This window comes from Clupea harengus, chromosome 11 (assembly GCF_900700415.2).
Source record: "Clupea harengus chromosome 11, Ch_v2.0.2, whole genome shotgun sequence".
In the NCBI taxonomy this organism is placed as follows: Eukaryota; Metazoa; Chordata; class Actinopteri; order Clupeiformes; family Clupeidae; genus Clupea; species Clupea harengus.
In genome coordinates, this window is record NC_045162.1 from 3,374,072 (window position 1) to 3,389,086 (window position 15,015).

The following is a 15,015-nucleotide window of genomic DNA, read 5'->3' on the forward strand; positions in this document are numbered from 1 at the left end:
AAATAACCTCAGTCTCACTCTCAGCAGTTTCATTTGAACCACTTTCTGCAGAAAGAGGGGTGTGTGTGCTTTCTCATCATCCCAGAAAACCCACAGACCTATTTTGTGTTTGACCAAGGAAATTCTATGAAAATAATTACCACAAAGCATCATTCGAGGACATTTTGAAATCTTCACTCACTGCTGATTTTTTGTATTTTGCTCTTGTGAAATAATGAATCAAAGGCCTATTTCTCTTTTCTGGTTAAATGTGAAAATGTTAAGCTAGGACAAATTGAGCCATGCACTTATGCCTTTTCACCCAACTGTGGCTAAACTGTTGAATATATTTCCGCTTATTATTTTCAATAGAGCATTTCCCATAATCGTCCTGATAACTTCCTGGAGATATGATTAAGGTCAGACGTTTCACAAAGCCTCTTCTGCACTGCTCTCCTGACTCTTCACTTAGGTACATCCAAAGAAGGTATGCATTTTCAGTTGTTCCATTACCAACATTCATATACACATTAATAGATAGATAGCACCATTTAAACTTCAAGCTCTTATACACAGAAATGTGATTCTATGTCTAGGCAAAATGCATTGCTGTGTTTTTCAGTTGTTCGACTACCAACATTTGTATACACATTAATAGATAGATGACACCATTTAAATTTCAAGCTATTATACACAGACATGTGATTCTATGTCTAGGCAAAATGCATCCCTGTGTTTTTCTCTTGGTGAGCTTGGCATGTGGGTTGGCCCCATTACTGGTATGTCTACCCAAATAAATAAGCAACGTTTTTTTACCACCAAGTATGTGAATGTGAGTTTTTTTATTTGTTTGCAATATTAACCCATACCTTTTTCTGTTTAGGCTCATCCAATAGTTAAAGGTATCTTTTTTCTTTTTTTTTACGAAACAAAAGATTTAACATCGATATTTATAGAATGAACACCGATGTGTATGGTTATAACTACACACCATACCATACGTACTTTTATGTAATAAAACAATCAATTATAATTTATTAACATACACACAGAAAATTACCTTTTGGGTAGCTATAAGTAAGTCTGTCTGCCTTTCTTTTTGTGTGTTCTTGAATGTACTAAATTATTTCACAAAAAGTTATGAATGTAAAATGAATAACATTAATTAGAAAAATATAAAAATTAGTTCCTCCTGTCATTTACTCTCATATCATTTTCCTTCTTTGACACAGATGAAGACATCGACATTACAGAGATAAATAAAGGTAAGCACCAGTTAACTGGAATGATCAATAGCACAAAAAGCCTAAATGATCAGTAACACTAAAAGACTAAATGTAAATGAATATCCAGAAGTAACAGTCTGACTAAATGTGTCTACAGGCTTGGACCTATTTGAAGGTGACATCAAGGTGGTGAGTTGCCATTTTATTTTGATATAATATTATCCGGGTAGTTTTCTGTCACATTGCTTTCTAATAAAATGCATTAGCTGTGTTACATGTAAACTAGGGCTGTCAATCGATTGAAAAAAATTAACTAATTACTCGCACATTTTGAAATTAATTAATCGCGATGAATCGCGATTAAACGTTTTTTTTTCTTCTTAAGACTACATCTTATAAATTATCGAGTAATCACTTCATACAGCGTGTATTTTAGACACTGTTGTTTAATCGTATTTTTTTTTAAACACAATGGTGCCCCTCGACGGTAAATCGTAAGAATTTCCCCTGAAGCAATTCGAATCACCTCAATCAGCCCACTGTCCTCAACTATGTTGATGGGCCGACAGTCACCGGCAACCCAAATGGCAACCTTTTCACGGACTGGTCTAGTTATTTTCCTAGAGAAGTCATGGAGTGTGGGTTGGCGATCATCTAACCTGGGACATCTAGCTTTCTGTCGGGTGCTTTGCATTAAGGTGATAACTTCAAGACAAGCTGCTTCTGTGATAGCTAAATTCAGCTTGACAAATGCTACATACAACTTTACTTTGCTTTGTCGATTGTTCCATCATTTTGGCTCTTAAACAGAGACTTTCCGCCCAACAATCCCTCAGCTCTCTCCATCTTCAACTACCGCAGTGGTCCTTAAACTTTTTCTGTCATTCCCCACTTTGAACAAGGGGGGCTATTCAAGCTCCACCTGTCCCTCATCGCTCCCATAAAATGGTAGGCCAAGCCCCCTACTTACGGGCTACATTGCCCGAGGGGACACAGGTTCAAGTCTGGCCTGATGTAATTTCCCAATCCTCTCCCCACCTCTTCTCCGCCTCGCTTCCTGTCATAACTTCATGTCCTATCCAAATGTATATATATTTTTTTAAAGTTGAGTTAATTGCGTTAAAATATTTTATCGCGTTAATCGCGGCCGCATTAATCGCTGACAGCCCTAATGTAAAGAGTTACATTTAAATTTGACCCCTGATTGTAATCCTGTACTTTCTATGGGGAAAGAATGTTAGGCATTGGCTGCGCAAAACTATTTAATTTTTACCCAAACTATAACTTATTTCCGTGATCTATTTAAGCCTCTGAGTCAGGTTTTTGATTTATTTTCTTCTTTATCATTTTGCATGACTCTCCATTGCCCATGCTTCCATAGGCGGCCAAGGTAAGAGACCTTGTCAGTCCTTCGGTGCCCTTTGGTGCACTGGGGACTTTGTTATTGTTATTGGTTTGTCATTGTAATATAGTAGCTCAAGAGAGGATGTAGATTTATGAAAAGAGGTGTTGATGTGTTCTGCTTGTTTTAGACCAGGAGGAGGAGGTCCATTCGCAGTGAACAGCACCGCTGGCCCCTACCCGTCCCCTATTATTTGGACCGGAGCCTGGGTAAGAACAGGTCTTATAGAGTGATAATAATCAACATCTTTTTCTTTCAACTGCGTGGAGTAAATTCTTCATTTGTGTTACTTTAGATATGAATGCAAAAGGAGTCATCTTGAGAGCTTTTGAACAGTTCAGACTGAAGACATGCATTGACTTCAGGCCCCGCCGTTGGGGAGAGCAACATATTTCAATCAAGAATGACACAGGGTTGGACTCAGTTTGCAAAGGATGAATTTGTAATCAATTTTGATGATGAAATGTTCAGTTGTAAACACAAGTGTTTTCATCTTGAAGATGTTGGTCCCACGTTGGAAAAGAAGAGTGGAAGCAGGATCTGTCCATTGGCTCTAACTGTGACACTGTGGCTACAGTGGAACATGAGCTGATGCATGCTCTGGGCTTCTGGCATGAGCAGTCCAGATATGACCGGGACAATTACATCACAATCAACTGGGAGAACATTGAAGCAGGTCGCTATTTTCTTTCTTTAAAAACTTACCAAGATGATATACTATATATATTGTATATTGAATATTGAGGTGTGTGTAATGGGGTGCATATATAGATATAGTATGTTCTGTTTTATTTACATGTTGTGTGAAGTGTCACTGCATTGAAGCCACTGTATGCCTCTAGGGAAGGAGCATAATTTCAAAATCAGAACGAACGATACCAACAGCACCATGGACACCCCATACGACTACTTCTCTGTCATGCACTACCCCAAAAATGCCTTCACAAATGGAAATGGATCAACCATCATCACAAAACTACCTGAGTTCCAGGATGTGATTGGACAGGAACTGGATATGAGCCACTATGATGTAGAAGAGCTCAACAAGTTCTATGGATGCAGTAAGTATCCATATATTGGTTGCTGACAATGAAACTCAACACCTAAAACAATCAGGTAATTAAATGTATGTATCAAATTTAAAATGACCCCTTTTCATCGTTAGAGTTACAACATTTAGGTTTGAACCATTGTTAAAGTATGTTATTGTAGCTGGCCAGTTAGATTTTATAATATCCTCAAATTCATTTTGATGGAGAATGTCATACTATGTGAGAGGAAGATTAGTCTTGCATAGCCAGACTCAGTGAGGCCCTCTAGTGTCTCAACTTAAAATCTCAATAGGTTCCAGCCAATTATATCTTCTGCCAGAGTCAACTCATATGCCTACTGGATCCAGGAGCCCTCAAAAGTAGGATCAACTTACTGAGTTTGTGCCTGGAAGTGCCAAAGAGACGTTTGTTAATGAAAATGTTGCATAACGAAAATCTATTTAAAATGAAAATGTTGAAAACTTTTTCTCTTAAACCACTGTTTGATATGGAGGATTATCGGGGCCATAACTAAATAAATACATAAATAAATAAATGAATGGTTAAATACTTAGATAAATACATAATTAGATAACAAAATGAATAAAATGAGACACTAAATATATAAATGTTACATGTACTCGTGTGTATATATTAGGGCTGTCAATCGATAAAAAAAAATTAACTAATTAATCGCACATTTTGAAATTAATTAATCGCGATTAAAAGTTGTTTTTTCTTCTTAAGACTAAATCTTATAAATTAACGAGTAATCACTTCATACAGCGTGTATTTGCTACATACAACTTCAGTTTTGTCGATTGTTCCGTCATTTTGGCTCTTAAACAGAGACTTTCCGCCCAACAATCCCTCAGCTCTCTCCATCTTCAACTACCGCAGTGGTTCTCAAACTTTTTCTGTCATTCCCCACTTTGAACAAGGGGGGCTTTTTCCCTCATCGCTCCCATAAAATGGTAGGCCAAGCTTAAAATTGTCAATTATTGAAATAACCTCAAGTAATAACAAATAGCATCTTATTTAGGTCAGCAAATGTATATTGCTTGGAGTGATTTAATGTTTCATGTTGTAGTGTATTGTTGCTATGGACACGCACACATGGACGGATTATGAAACCATTGGTCAGGACGTGTAACAAAACAACACCGCTTCCAACCACAAATAAGAGATACATTTAAGCCACTTCTGATATTAACAAATACAAAGTCTAAAAACAATTGACAGCAAGCAAAGTTAATAACATAATAATAATAATAATAATAATCACGCAGAGGCTCTGGTTTAAGGGCCACCCTGAGCTCAGGGGCCCTTGGGCCTGGGCCCGTTCAGTAATCCATCCTTGCACGCACACAGTATTGTATTTCTTTCTGTTGACGGACTTTTACTTTAACAACTGTGACAGTTAGTAACGCACATGTCTAGTAAGCCTCTATTAAATTATGCTTTCCCTCGCACGCTCAAAAACAATGACTAACTTATTTAGCTGTCTCACACTGTGATAAATATGTTTAAGTGACCTATGTTTAAATTCTATGAACTGTGTTAGTTCGTTGTAACGTAAAATGTAATTATTATTCATTTAGATACGTTACATTCTAATATGTGACCGTTAGCACACCATTCATTCATAACTCAGTTGGTGGCAGACGTTAGCACTTATTAGCCAGCTGTGTTGTAATCCGTTGTTGCTCTGATTCTTGGTGTAATGAATCTAATAGTAACTTGCTGTGTTTCGTTAGGATACCTTCTAAGTATTTTCCGTTTCTTGTGTATTATTGTTTCACTCATAAGTTTTCACCTGACATCAATAAAGGAGCAAGGCGAGTTGACCGTAGCCTACACAGTCCTAACTAAACTAAAGTAAAAAAAAAAAAAAAAGTTTAAAGTTGCGTTAACTGCGTTAAAATATTTTATCGCGTTAATCGTGGCCACATTAATCGCATAGACAGCCCTAGTATATATATATATATATATATATTTAAGTTTTCATGTGTTCACATTTATTTATTTATACTTACATTTATCCACGGTGTAACTTGCTGCAGCAAAATAAATCTGTCGTCCCCCGTCACCAAGTCAGGGGGCGGGTTAAACCCTCTGATTGGTGGTTCAACTTGAATCGACTGCTTTTGACTAATTCAAGATGGCAGCACCCGGTAATGAAATGTTGGCTGTAGCTGAGGAGATGGAGGCAACTGACAATTCACATTGTTTTTAAAATCATATTGAGGGCTTCGCTGAAATTATATCAACGATATCGGCCCTGACTGACACAGACATAGATGAAAATGTGTTCACGATCCTCAGCGAGATGGTACAGCAGATGAGGCTGCAGAGTGAGACAAAACAGGCGATAAACCCAGGAGGTGGCTGGAGGCTATGCTAAGCAGAGTTGGTTAGCTGGTTGTTCAGTTAGTAATGCGTTTTTTTGGTCCCCCTGTCTTGTTGCTCCAAAGTCCTGGGTCTGAAACACTCTGGATTACAACGGGAATAAGGGATCTAAAGCACTTTACTGAAAAATGGAAAAGCATGAATCTGGCCTTAGCCATCTCTTTGGAAGACTGAGTATTGCAGAGCAGTTGGACGAAGGGTACCGAATTGGCATTCGAAAACATGTAGTATCATCCAGTGTTTCTGAATCTATTTTGCTCTAAACCTCTAGTATAACCCAGTGTTTCTGAATCTATTCTGCTCTAAACTACTGGTATCATCCAGTCTTTCTCACTCTATTCTGCTCTAAACCTCTACACCCTGTGTTTTTTTTATCTACTCTGTTTTAAACTTCTTGTACACAATGGGCCTCATTCTCGAACGCAGTTAAGAAGAATTTAAGAGGAATTTAAGAGGAATTTCTTCTGAATTGGATTTAGGACAACATTTGGCATTCATGAAAGTTTTCTCATCTGGGATTTGCTCTGAACTTCAGAAGACTTTCCGAACTCGGAATAGCAGTCGTAACTCGGCCAGAGTTTTCTCAAATGCGATTCCTTAAAAAACCACAAGATGGCCCCGTGGGCCATCTTGTGGTTTTTTGAGGAATCGCATTTAAGAAAACTCTCCGTGTTAATGAATTTGTGAGAAATCGTTGGTGATTGCGTTCACATCAACTCTACAGATCCTCGGATTAAAGTATCATTAACAATTACGTTTCACATGTAGGCCTATAGTCATGATTCTACGAGGCACCGTGATGTCATAAAATAAATAAAAGCACTACACCGGAATGCTGCGCTCGTCTAGTGAGCGTCGTTTGGCACTGCCGTCTGTGCAAGTACGGCAATCCAGAATTTTCAAGTAGTTCCACGTTGGTGGAACGAACTGCCTAGCACTACCAGAGCAGGCGCGTCCCATTCTACCTTTAAGAAGCTTTTGAAGACCCAACTCTTCAGAGAGCACCTCCCTTCCTAACTGGCACTTCGACTAGTGCTTAACTTGCACTTATAGCAGTTACATTCCTGCACTTCGTTTTTATTTCCTATTTCGTTTTTCTATTTCTTATGTAAAGTAGTATTTATTGTTACACTAGGTCTCTATTGCTCATAGCTTGACTGTTCTATCCCTTGTACGTCGCTTTGGACAAAAATGTCTGCTAAATGACTAAATGTAATGTACACGAACACTGCTGTTGCTTTCGTGTAGATTCGGTCGATTCCGACTGCACACGTCACTACAGTTGCGTGCCCTTATAAGGAGCTGGCAGGGCGTGTATGTATGCAAATTCAGGAGCACGAGAACGCGCTTTCAATTTAAGAAAACTCTTCCGGGGGAGCACAGCCCGGAAAACTTCTGCTGCGTAGGACCACATTTTCAAGCGTGCATGAATTTGGCGGATGTCTTTTGCTTACGTTGTTTTTCCGAAGCCCGTAAGAAACATTTCAGAAGAAACTTCAGAAAATGTTCGAGAATGAGGGCCAATGTTTCTGAATCTAGTCTACTCTAAACCTCTACTACCCAATGTTTAAACCTCTGGAACCCAACCCAATGTTTCTTAAACCATTCTGCTCTAAACCTCTCATGCCCAATTTTACAGTTTGTTGAGAGTTGTTAATGGACAGTGTTAAGCACTGTGTTTTCATTAAATAAATCTTTGTTTTTTTATATATATTCTACTCAAAACCTCTCTTGTGTGTGTGTGTTTTTTTTTTTGCTATTTAAACCGCACTGCCCAACTGCGCCCCCCGAAAAAAAAAAAATCACCAGCCGCCACTGACTATTACTACTAGAAATACTACTACTACTAGTAGTAGACGAGTTGAGGGCCTCTTCAATTAAGGATGCAGCCTCACGCAGCAGCTGAGGGTATGTCTTCTGGGACATTCTGGTATCTTGATTAATTTAAATAATGCTCAATAACTTTCATTAAACTAAATCTGGCGCTTGGCATCCATACCCGCCAAAATTCGGTATCCCTCTGGATCGAAGAGAGCTTGATCGACTGGTTGAGCCTGCCTTGTGTGTAATACTGTTCATTCACCAATCAGAGGCTTTAACCCGCCCCCTGACTTGGTGATGGGGGACGATAGATTTATTTTGCTGCAGCAAGTTACACCGTGGATAAATGTAAGTATAAATAAATGTGAACACATGAAAACGTAAATATATATATATATATATATATATATATTTACGTTTTCATGTGTTCACATTTATTTATAAATGTAAGTATAAATAAATGTGAACACATGAAAACGTAAATATATATATATATATATATTTACGTTTTCATGTGTTCACATTTATTTATACTTACATTTATCCACGGTGTAACTTGCTGCAGCAAAATAAATCTATCGTCCCCCATCACCAAGTCAGGGGGCGGGTTAAAGCCTCTGATTGGTGTTCGGTGTTCGGTATATATATTTACGTTTTCATGTGTTTTCACACGAGTACATGTAACATTTATATATTTAGTGTCTCATTTTATTCATTTTGTTATCTAATTATGTATTTATCCAAGTATTTAACCATTCATTTATTTATTTATGTATTTATTTATTTATTTAGTTATGGCCCCAATAATCCTCCATAGTTTGAGCATTTCATGTGAAACTGAAAATGTTGCACATTGACAGATGAATCCATCTCCTTCCTGGACCAATGCAGCTTTGACGATGAGAGCCTGTGTGAGATGAGTGTCTGCTCCAGAAGATCACAAGGGTGGAGGAGAGTGAGCCGAGCTGATGGAGGTCCCCACTTAGACCACACCTACCTGGGCACTGACTCTCAAGGTGAGGTTTATATTTTGACTTGGTTGGTTTGTGTGATCTCCTCCACAGGACATGGATGTGGACTTTTCTTGTTTTCATAAAATAAAACATGAGAGAGGTGCAAACAGCTCAATTATTTCATACATTTTGTTATTATTGATGTGTGAAATTGTTGAGAATAATGTTATATTGCACCACAGCTACACTACCACAATCAACACAATACAGCAAGGAATTATGTACTGTTCCTGTCATTCGAATGTAGCTAGTGGGCCTTGTAGTTTTTGCTGTTCTTTTTTTCCAGGCACAGGCTTCTTCATGCACTTCAGCACCAAGAGAGGCAGCGTGGGAGACTCAGCCAGATTGCAGACCAGGAGGATGACCCCCGGAAGAAGCTGCAAGATCCAGTGCCTTGAGTTCTTCTACTACCACAGTGGGAATTGGTCTGACCAGCTCAACATCTGGATCAGAGAGTTTGATGGTGTGGATGACATCATAGGAACTCGCAGACTCATGAGTCAGATACAAGGTACTTAGTTCTGGATAACAAACAATCCTTTTAAGACAAACGCCTTATACTGTTCGTAATGAAATCACAAATGCAGTAGTTGTCTTTGCTCTTGAGAACCCAACCGTAACATACAGTACATGTATTATTTTACCATTATTGTGCATTATGAAGTTTTCTGTGGAACCTTGAGTCCCCAGAAATCCATTGTTTCTCCAGGTTCCCCAGCTGATTACTGGAAGCTCCACCATGTTCCTCTGAACGCCACTAAGACCTTCCAGGTAGAGTTTGAGGCCCGCAAAGGAGCAGGGTCCTCCAGCGGTGGCTTCTCTATGGATGACATCAACCTGTCAGAGACCGAATGCCCCCATCACACATGGCAGATCAGGAACTTTGAGGAAGAGTTAAGCACAAGTCCCAATAACTCTTTTCTCCTCAGCCCAAAATACTACTCTGCCGATGGGTATAGGTATCAGGTAATGGTATTACTGAACAAGGACTATTTTGGAGTCTTTGTCCGCCTCGTTTCAGGGATCAATGATGACTGGTTGCAATGGCCGTGTCCATGGAGACAGGTGACCTTTACACTACTGGACCAGAACCCTCACATCCGGAAGCGCATGTCCCAACAAAGAAGTGTAACCACAAGTACTGCATTGTCTCTTCGTGGTGAGGTTTTCAAATATGCCTATCATACCATACTAATCCAGTCACATTTCCTCAAAATTCTTTAGGTTTGTTTGTTTACAAAAAAGTTTTTTTTTTTTCTCCCCAATAAATGCAGAATGCTTTCACAACCCACGCATATGGGGAAGTCTTCAAAATGTCTCTTGGACATCATATGTTAATAAAGGGTATGGTTATGGTTCTTTCATGCCTGCTGCAAAACTTGGATCCAGGGAGTTCCTTAAAGGAGGTGACATCTTCTTACTCATCACTATGCAAGGTGGGTGACCTGTGACCCCTGATGTAGGCTACCATAATCCTGGGCCATAATCCTCCAATATTAATTATGGAGGTACAAATCCATGAAATAATCACCCCGTGTCACTCTTGTATTTCCAGACATCTCCAGTTTGGTTTACAAAGATACTCTTCCATGCCCAGGCCACTTCACTAGCATATATTTTATGATTCAAAATTCTAACTTCACGAAATGTAGCACCCTGCATCACTACCACATTCTTTGGATGCACACCAAATGTTGAGATATTTTGTCCACAGGGGGCGCTGCAGCTGACACATTTCAAAATATCAAGAACCCCTTAAGATAAAAAAAAAAAGTTCCAATTACCAACAAAATTCAGCAGCCAATTATTGTTATTATGACAGTGTATAAATGTCCATACTCAACTAATAACACAAGAATATATCTTATATTATAACCTCATGCTTCATATTTACGAGACAGGTCGCAAAACCATGTGTATGAACATTGGGTATGTACAAGATGTATCAAATTATGTTTATGTTACGTTTACTGACATGACCATATAGCAACCCAAGCTAGATAGCCCTTACAGCCCTCTCTCAGTTCAAATAGACTTGCTTTATTGACATAAGAAACAGTATTGCCAATGCAAACTTGAGGAACAAAACACATATATGTAGGCTATATACATGTAGGGATACAAAATAATTGTTTTTCTATTTTATCATGTGTGTATTCTTAATATATAGTTATAGTAGATATATATACCTCCCCAATTTACCAATGCCAATCTCTCTTCAAAAAAGTTCAAATTAAGGTACTCTAATTATTAGAGTACCTCTGCTTGGACTCAGTGACTTTGCAGCCTTCTGCTGATCAATCTGCGGTTTGTCTTTACCATGTGCTTTTGTATGGTTTTATATTCTGCCTGTTTGATCCCTGCCTGCCTGTTTCTGGTTGATTGCTTGTTCACCAATCTCAATTCAAACCTGACACTAAGCAGAGTGCAGATCCAGTCATTGACTAGTTTCATTGAGTCGACTGGTAATCATTTATTCTTTTGTTTGCAGACATTTCTCCTCTGCGTAACCTGAGCAGCCTCCCTTGTCCCAGCATGAAAGGGAAGACCTTCTCTGTGTCTCCTCTGCAGCAAACTGATGATGATGGACCCTGTGGAACACAGTAAGATCCCATACCAAACAAAAGCCATTATTAGCTTTTCATAAAAATAAAGATGAACCAGTAGTCAACTGGTTACAGAAAGTTTCCATCTAGTGGTCACATGCAACTGGGTTTTCTGACCTGTAAATTATGAGCACTTTTAAAAACATTCTTCCTTAAAGAAACCAGTCAAAGCATTCTACCTCTGAGATATACTGTATGAACAACAGAGTGTACGACTCAGTTTTTGAATTAAAGAGGGATATGGTTGAAAGATTGTTGAGGATAAAGATCTTTAAAACCTTTAATGAAGGCGCATGACCTGACTTCCAACATTATATCTGTAAACCTATCCAGGCACTCCAGTACCCCAACCTTAATGTCAACAACCTCCACTCCCAACACAACAACATCAACAACCTCCACTCCCACCACAACAACATCAACAACCTCCACTCCCACCACGGCAACCTCCACTCCCACCACAACAACATCAACAACCTCCACTCCCACCACGGCAATCTCCACTCCCAACACAACAACATCAAGAACCTACACTCCCACCACAGCAACATCAAGAACCTACACTCCCACCACAACAACATCAACAACCTACACTCCCACCACAACAACATCAAGAACGACTGCCTCATCGACCTACACTTCCACCACAACATCAAGAACAACTGCCTCAACTCTCAGGTGAATTAATTAAACTACATTCTCTCCTAATTGACCTGTGATACACGGGCGACTTCAGTGTTCAGAATATTAGAATTCTGCTCCTACATGTTTAAAATCACAATGAATGAATCACAATAATACATGTAGTCTATTGGCAGTACATTAATTATTAATACACAAACAATAGCAATAATGACAATCAGGCATTCCTGCATCACCCTTAAATCCAAATAGTGTCCAAAATGGTATGATATTTTACTAGAAAATGGTGTGATATTTTACTTCTGAAGAAGGTGTAAGGTATAAATACTTCAGTATAAGCCAAAGGGTTGCAGGTGTGAGCCACATGTAGTTACAAGTGACCACTAACGTCCATATTAAACCCATGTAAGTACAAACAAACACACACACACACACACACACACACACACACACACACACACACACACACACATACAAACACACTCAAAGAGACTTAGACAGAGGATGAGACCAAAGGTGGTCTGTGTATGATATAGTTTATCTGATATATGTATGAGTAGTTGTGTGTGCATACGATCATTTATAAACAGGACACTGACCTAAACTCACTTCATGTGAGTTTCAATGTTGCTGTTTTGCCTGATGACTGTATATTTAAACTGTGGCTTTATCTGTCAAACATCCGGCACAGTATGTATAGTGACTGTTGAATCTTGGACACAAACTTTTTCTAAATTATATCATCTGATGAACTTGGAATTAGTCTTTCTGTGGACATAACAATTAACCTTGTGTGTTCTTAATTCTTTCCCACAGATGTGACAACATTTTTTCAGTCACATGCTACAAGATAGAGATCTCCCCAGGGGCCCTGGTGTTGGTCACACTGCTTGTCTTTATTTGGGGGATGCTGTGTAAACCATGTTGCTGTAAGAAGAAGCGCAGTGTCCCATCTGCTGAAAACATGGTTTTTATGCAGATGCAAGAGAACTAGATACAGAGTCTGCAGAATCTCTCTTACCTGTATGTCATATGCACATCTGCAGAATCTCTCTTACCTGTACAGTATGTCATATGCACATCTGCAGAATCTCTCTTACCTGTACAGTATGTCATATGCACATCTGCAGAATCTCTCTTACCTGTATGTCATATGCACATCTGCAGAATCTCTCTAACCTGTACAGTATGTCATATGCACATCTGCAGAATCTCTCTTACCTGTACAGTATGTCATATGCACATCTGCAGAATCTCTCTTACCTGTACAGTATGTCATATGCACATCTGCAGAATCTCTCTTACCTGTATGTCATATGCACATCTGCAGAATCTCTCTAACCTGTACAGTATGTCATATGCACATCTGCAGAATCTCTCTTACCTGTACAGTATGTCATATGCACATCTGCAGAATACATTATGCTACTGGAATTATTCTTTTTAAAACCAAAATAAAACTTTTCTTCTGTTTGCAACTGACAGGTGTGCAGTCATGTTTAAAAAAGCTGAGGATGATCAGACTAACAGAACGAGATTATTTGGTGATGATATAGTTTGAAGAGAAAGAAGAGAACAAAAATTATATTGCCTTTAATATTTCATATTTCTATCTATTCAGACCAAATTTTTTAATTAAAGAAAATGTGTATACCACTTTAAAAAAAAGAATATAAATAAATACACGAGAGGGGATACATTCACCTCTTTGATGGTCAATAAATGAATAGTGCAGGCACTGTGAACTTTGAACTTGCATAATTATCAAGTTCCTGTTTCAGCGACTGTGGTAGCAGCCCACTAATACAATGTAAATATCTGCCGTTCCAACACATAGAGAAGTCTGTCTTCTGTGTATTTTGGACTGCAATCAATTCTCCAAGGAGTAAAACTATGCAGATAGTGTGGGATTTTTTTTTTTACTTTACCTCTAAAGCCGTGTTATTACTACCGGGTGTTTCCCATACCTAATAACATTTATAGCCAAACTGTTGATGGAGTTTGGGCTTTGACATAAACAGGGTTGTTTAGAGAGTTCTTTAAGTATGTTTTCATGTGATTTTGGTGAAACCTCATTTTTATCACATCCACACACACCCAAACATGCACACACAAACATGCACACACACACACGCACACACACAGACAAACACGGGCATGCATGCCGTCATACACAGACACACCAGATATCACATCCACACACACACAGACACAGACGCACACACACGCACACACACACACACACACACAGACACAGACACGGACACACACACACACAAGCATGTATGCCGCCATACACAGGCACACCAGATATCACCATCCTGCATATCGACAAACATGAGGTCACCTGCCTCGTTGACGAATATTCCCCCCATGGGGCTCCAGTCCGGTGGGTCCATGGTGAAGGGCATGAGCCAGTCCCAGAGCACATGCTCCTGGGGGGCAAGGAGCTTCTAACTGGAGGTGGAACTTTCCAGAACCGTTTGACTATGAGACACATGGAGGAGGTAGGTAGTGGATTACACAGGCCTGGTGGAACACGATGTGAATAAGATGTGATCTGTAGGGGTATTTGTTGTTGTTGTTATTGTTGTAGTTGTTGTTCCCAAAACAGTTATAAACACATGCATATTTACAATCTACAAAAAGGCAATCTCCTTCCTTTCTCTCAGGATCTTCTCCAGCATTGTCTTACGTAATCTTGATCATTGCTGGCCAAAAGGATATATGAGAGACACCACCATCTAGTAGGTGATGAAAAATACCTACCTTAATACTTTACCTCAGGAGACAAGATTTTGATTTTCCATTAACATTCATGCTTTTGTTGTTCAAATCGCGTCATAGTTTGTCATAAATCATTATCCACTATCCATCTCCTACTCA

The 15,015-nt window shown here is 39.0% G+C and overlaps 1 protein-coding gene across 1 annotated transcript; it reads left to right on the top strand.

Moving 5' to 3' along the window:
* Positions 1-314: 314 nt before the first annotated feature.
* LOC105896366 (meprin A subunit beta-like) lies at positions 315-13,611 on the top strand. Its single transcript, XM_042709029.1, has 17 exons — positions 315-466; positions 697-758; positions 863-881; positions 1,212-1,244; positions 1,363-1,394; positions 2,587-2,595; positions 2,738-2,816; positions 2,903-3,020; positions 3,108-3,283; positions 3,450-3,668; positions 8,729-8,884; positions 9,168-9,392; positions 9,591-10,040; positions 10,156-10,317; positions 11,373-11,484; positions 11,821-12,165; positions 12,946-13,611. Exons 2-17 carry the CDS (start codon positions 702-704, stop codon positions 13,121-13,123), a joined length of 2,370 nt encoding a protein of 789 aa, XP_042564963.1. The 5' UTR covers positions 315-466; positions 697-701; the 3' UTR covers positions 13,124-13,611.
* The last annotated feature ends 1,404 nt before the right edge of the window (positions 13,612-15,015 follow it).

Coding starts and splice junctions, on each gene's coding strand:
- LOC105896366 (XM_042709029.1), top strand. CDS start 702: ATGCATCCCTGTGTTTTTCTCTTGGTGAGCTTGGCATGTGGGTTGGCC. Junction 3,669..8,728: donor CAACAAGTTCTATGGATGCA/GTAAGTATCCAT, acceptor GCACATTGACAG/ATGAATCCATCTCCTTCCTG. Junction 10,041..10,155: donor TACTGCATTGTCTCTTCGTG/GTGAGGTTTTCA, acceptor CAATAAATGCAG/AATGCTTTCACAACCCACGC.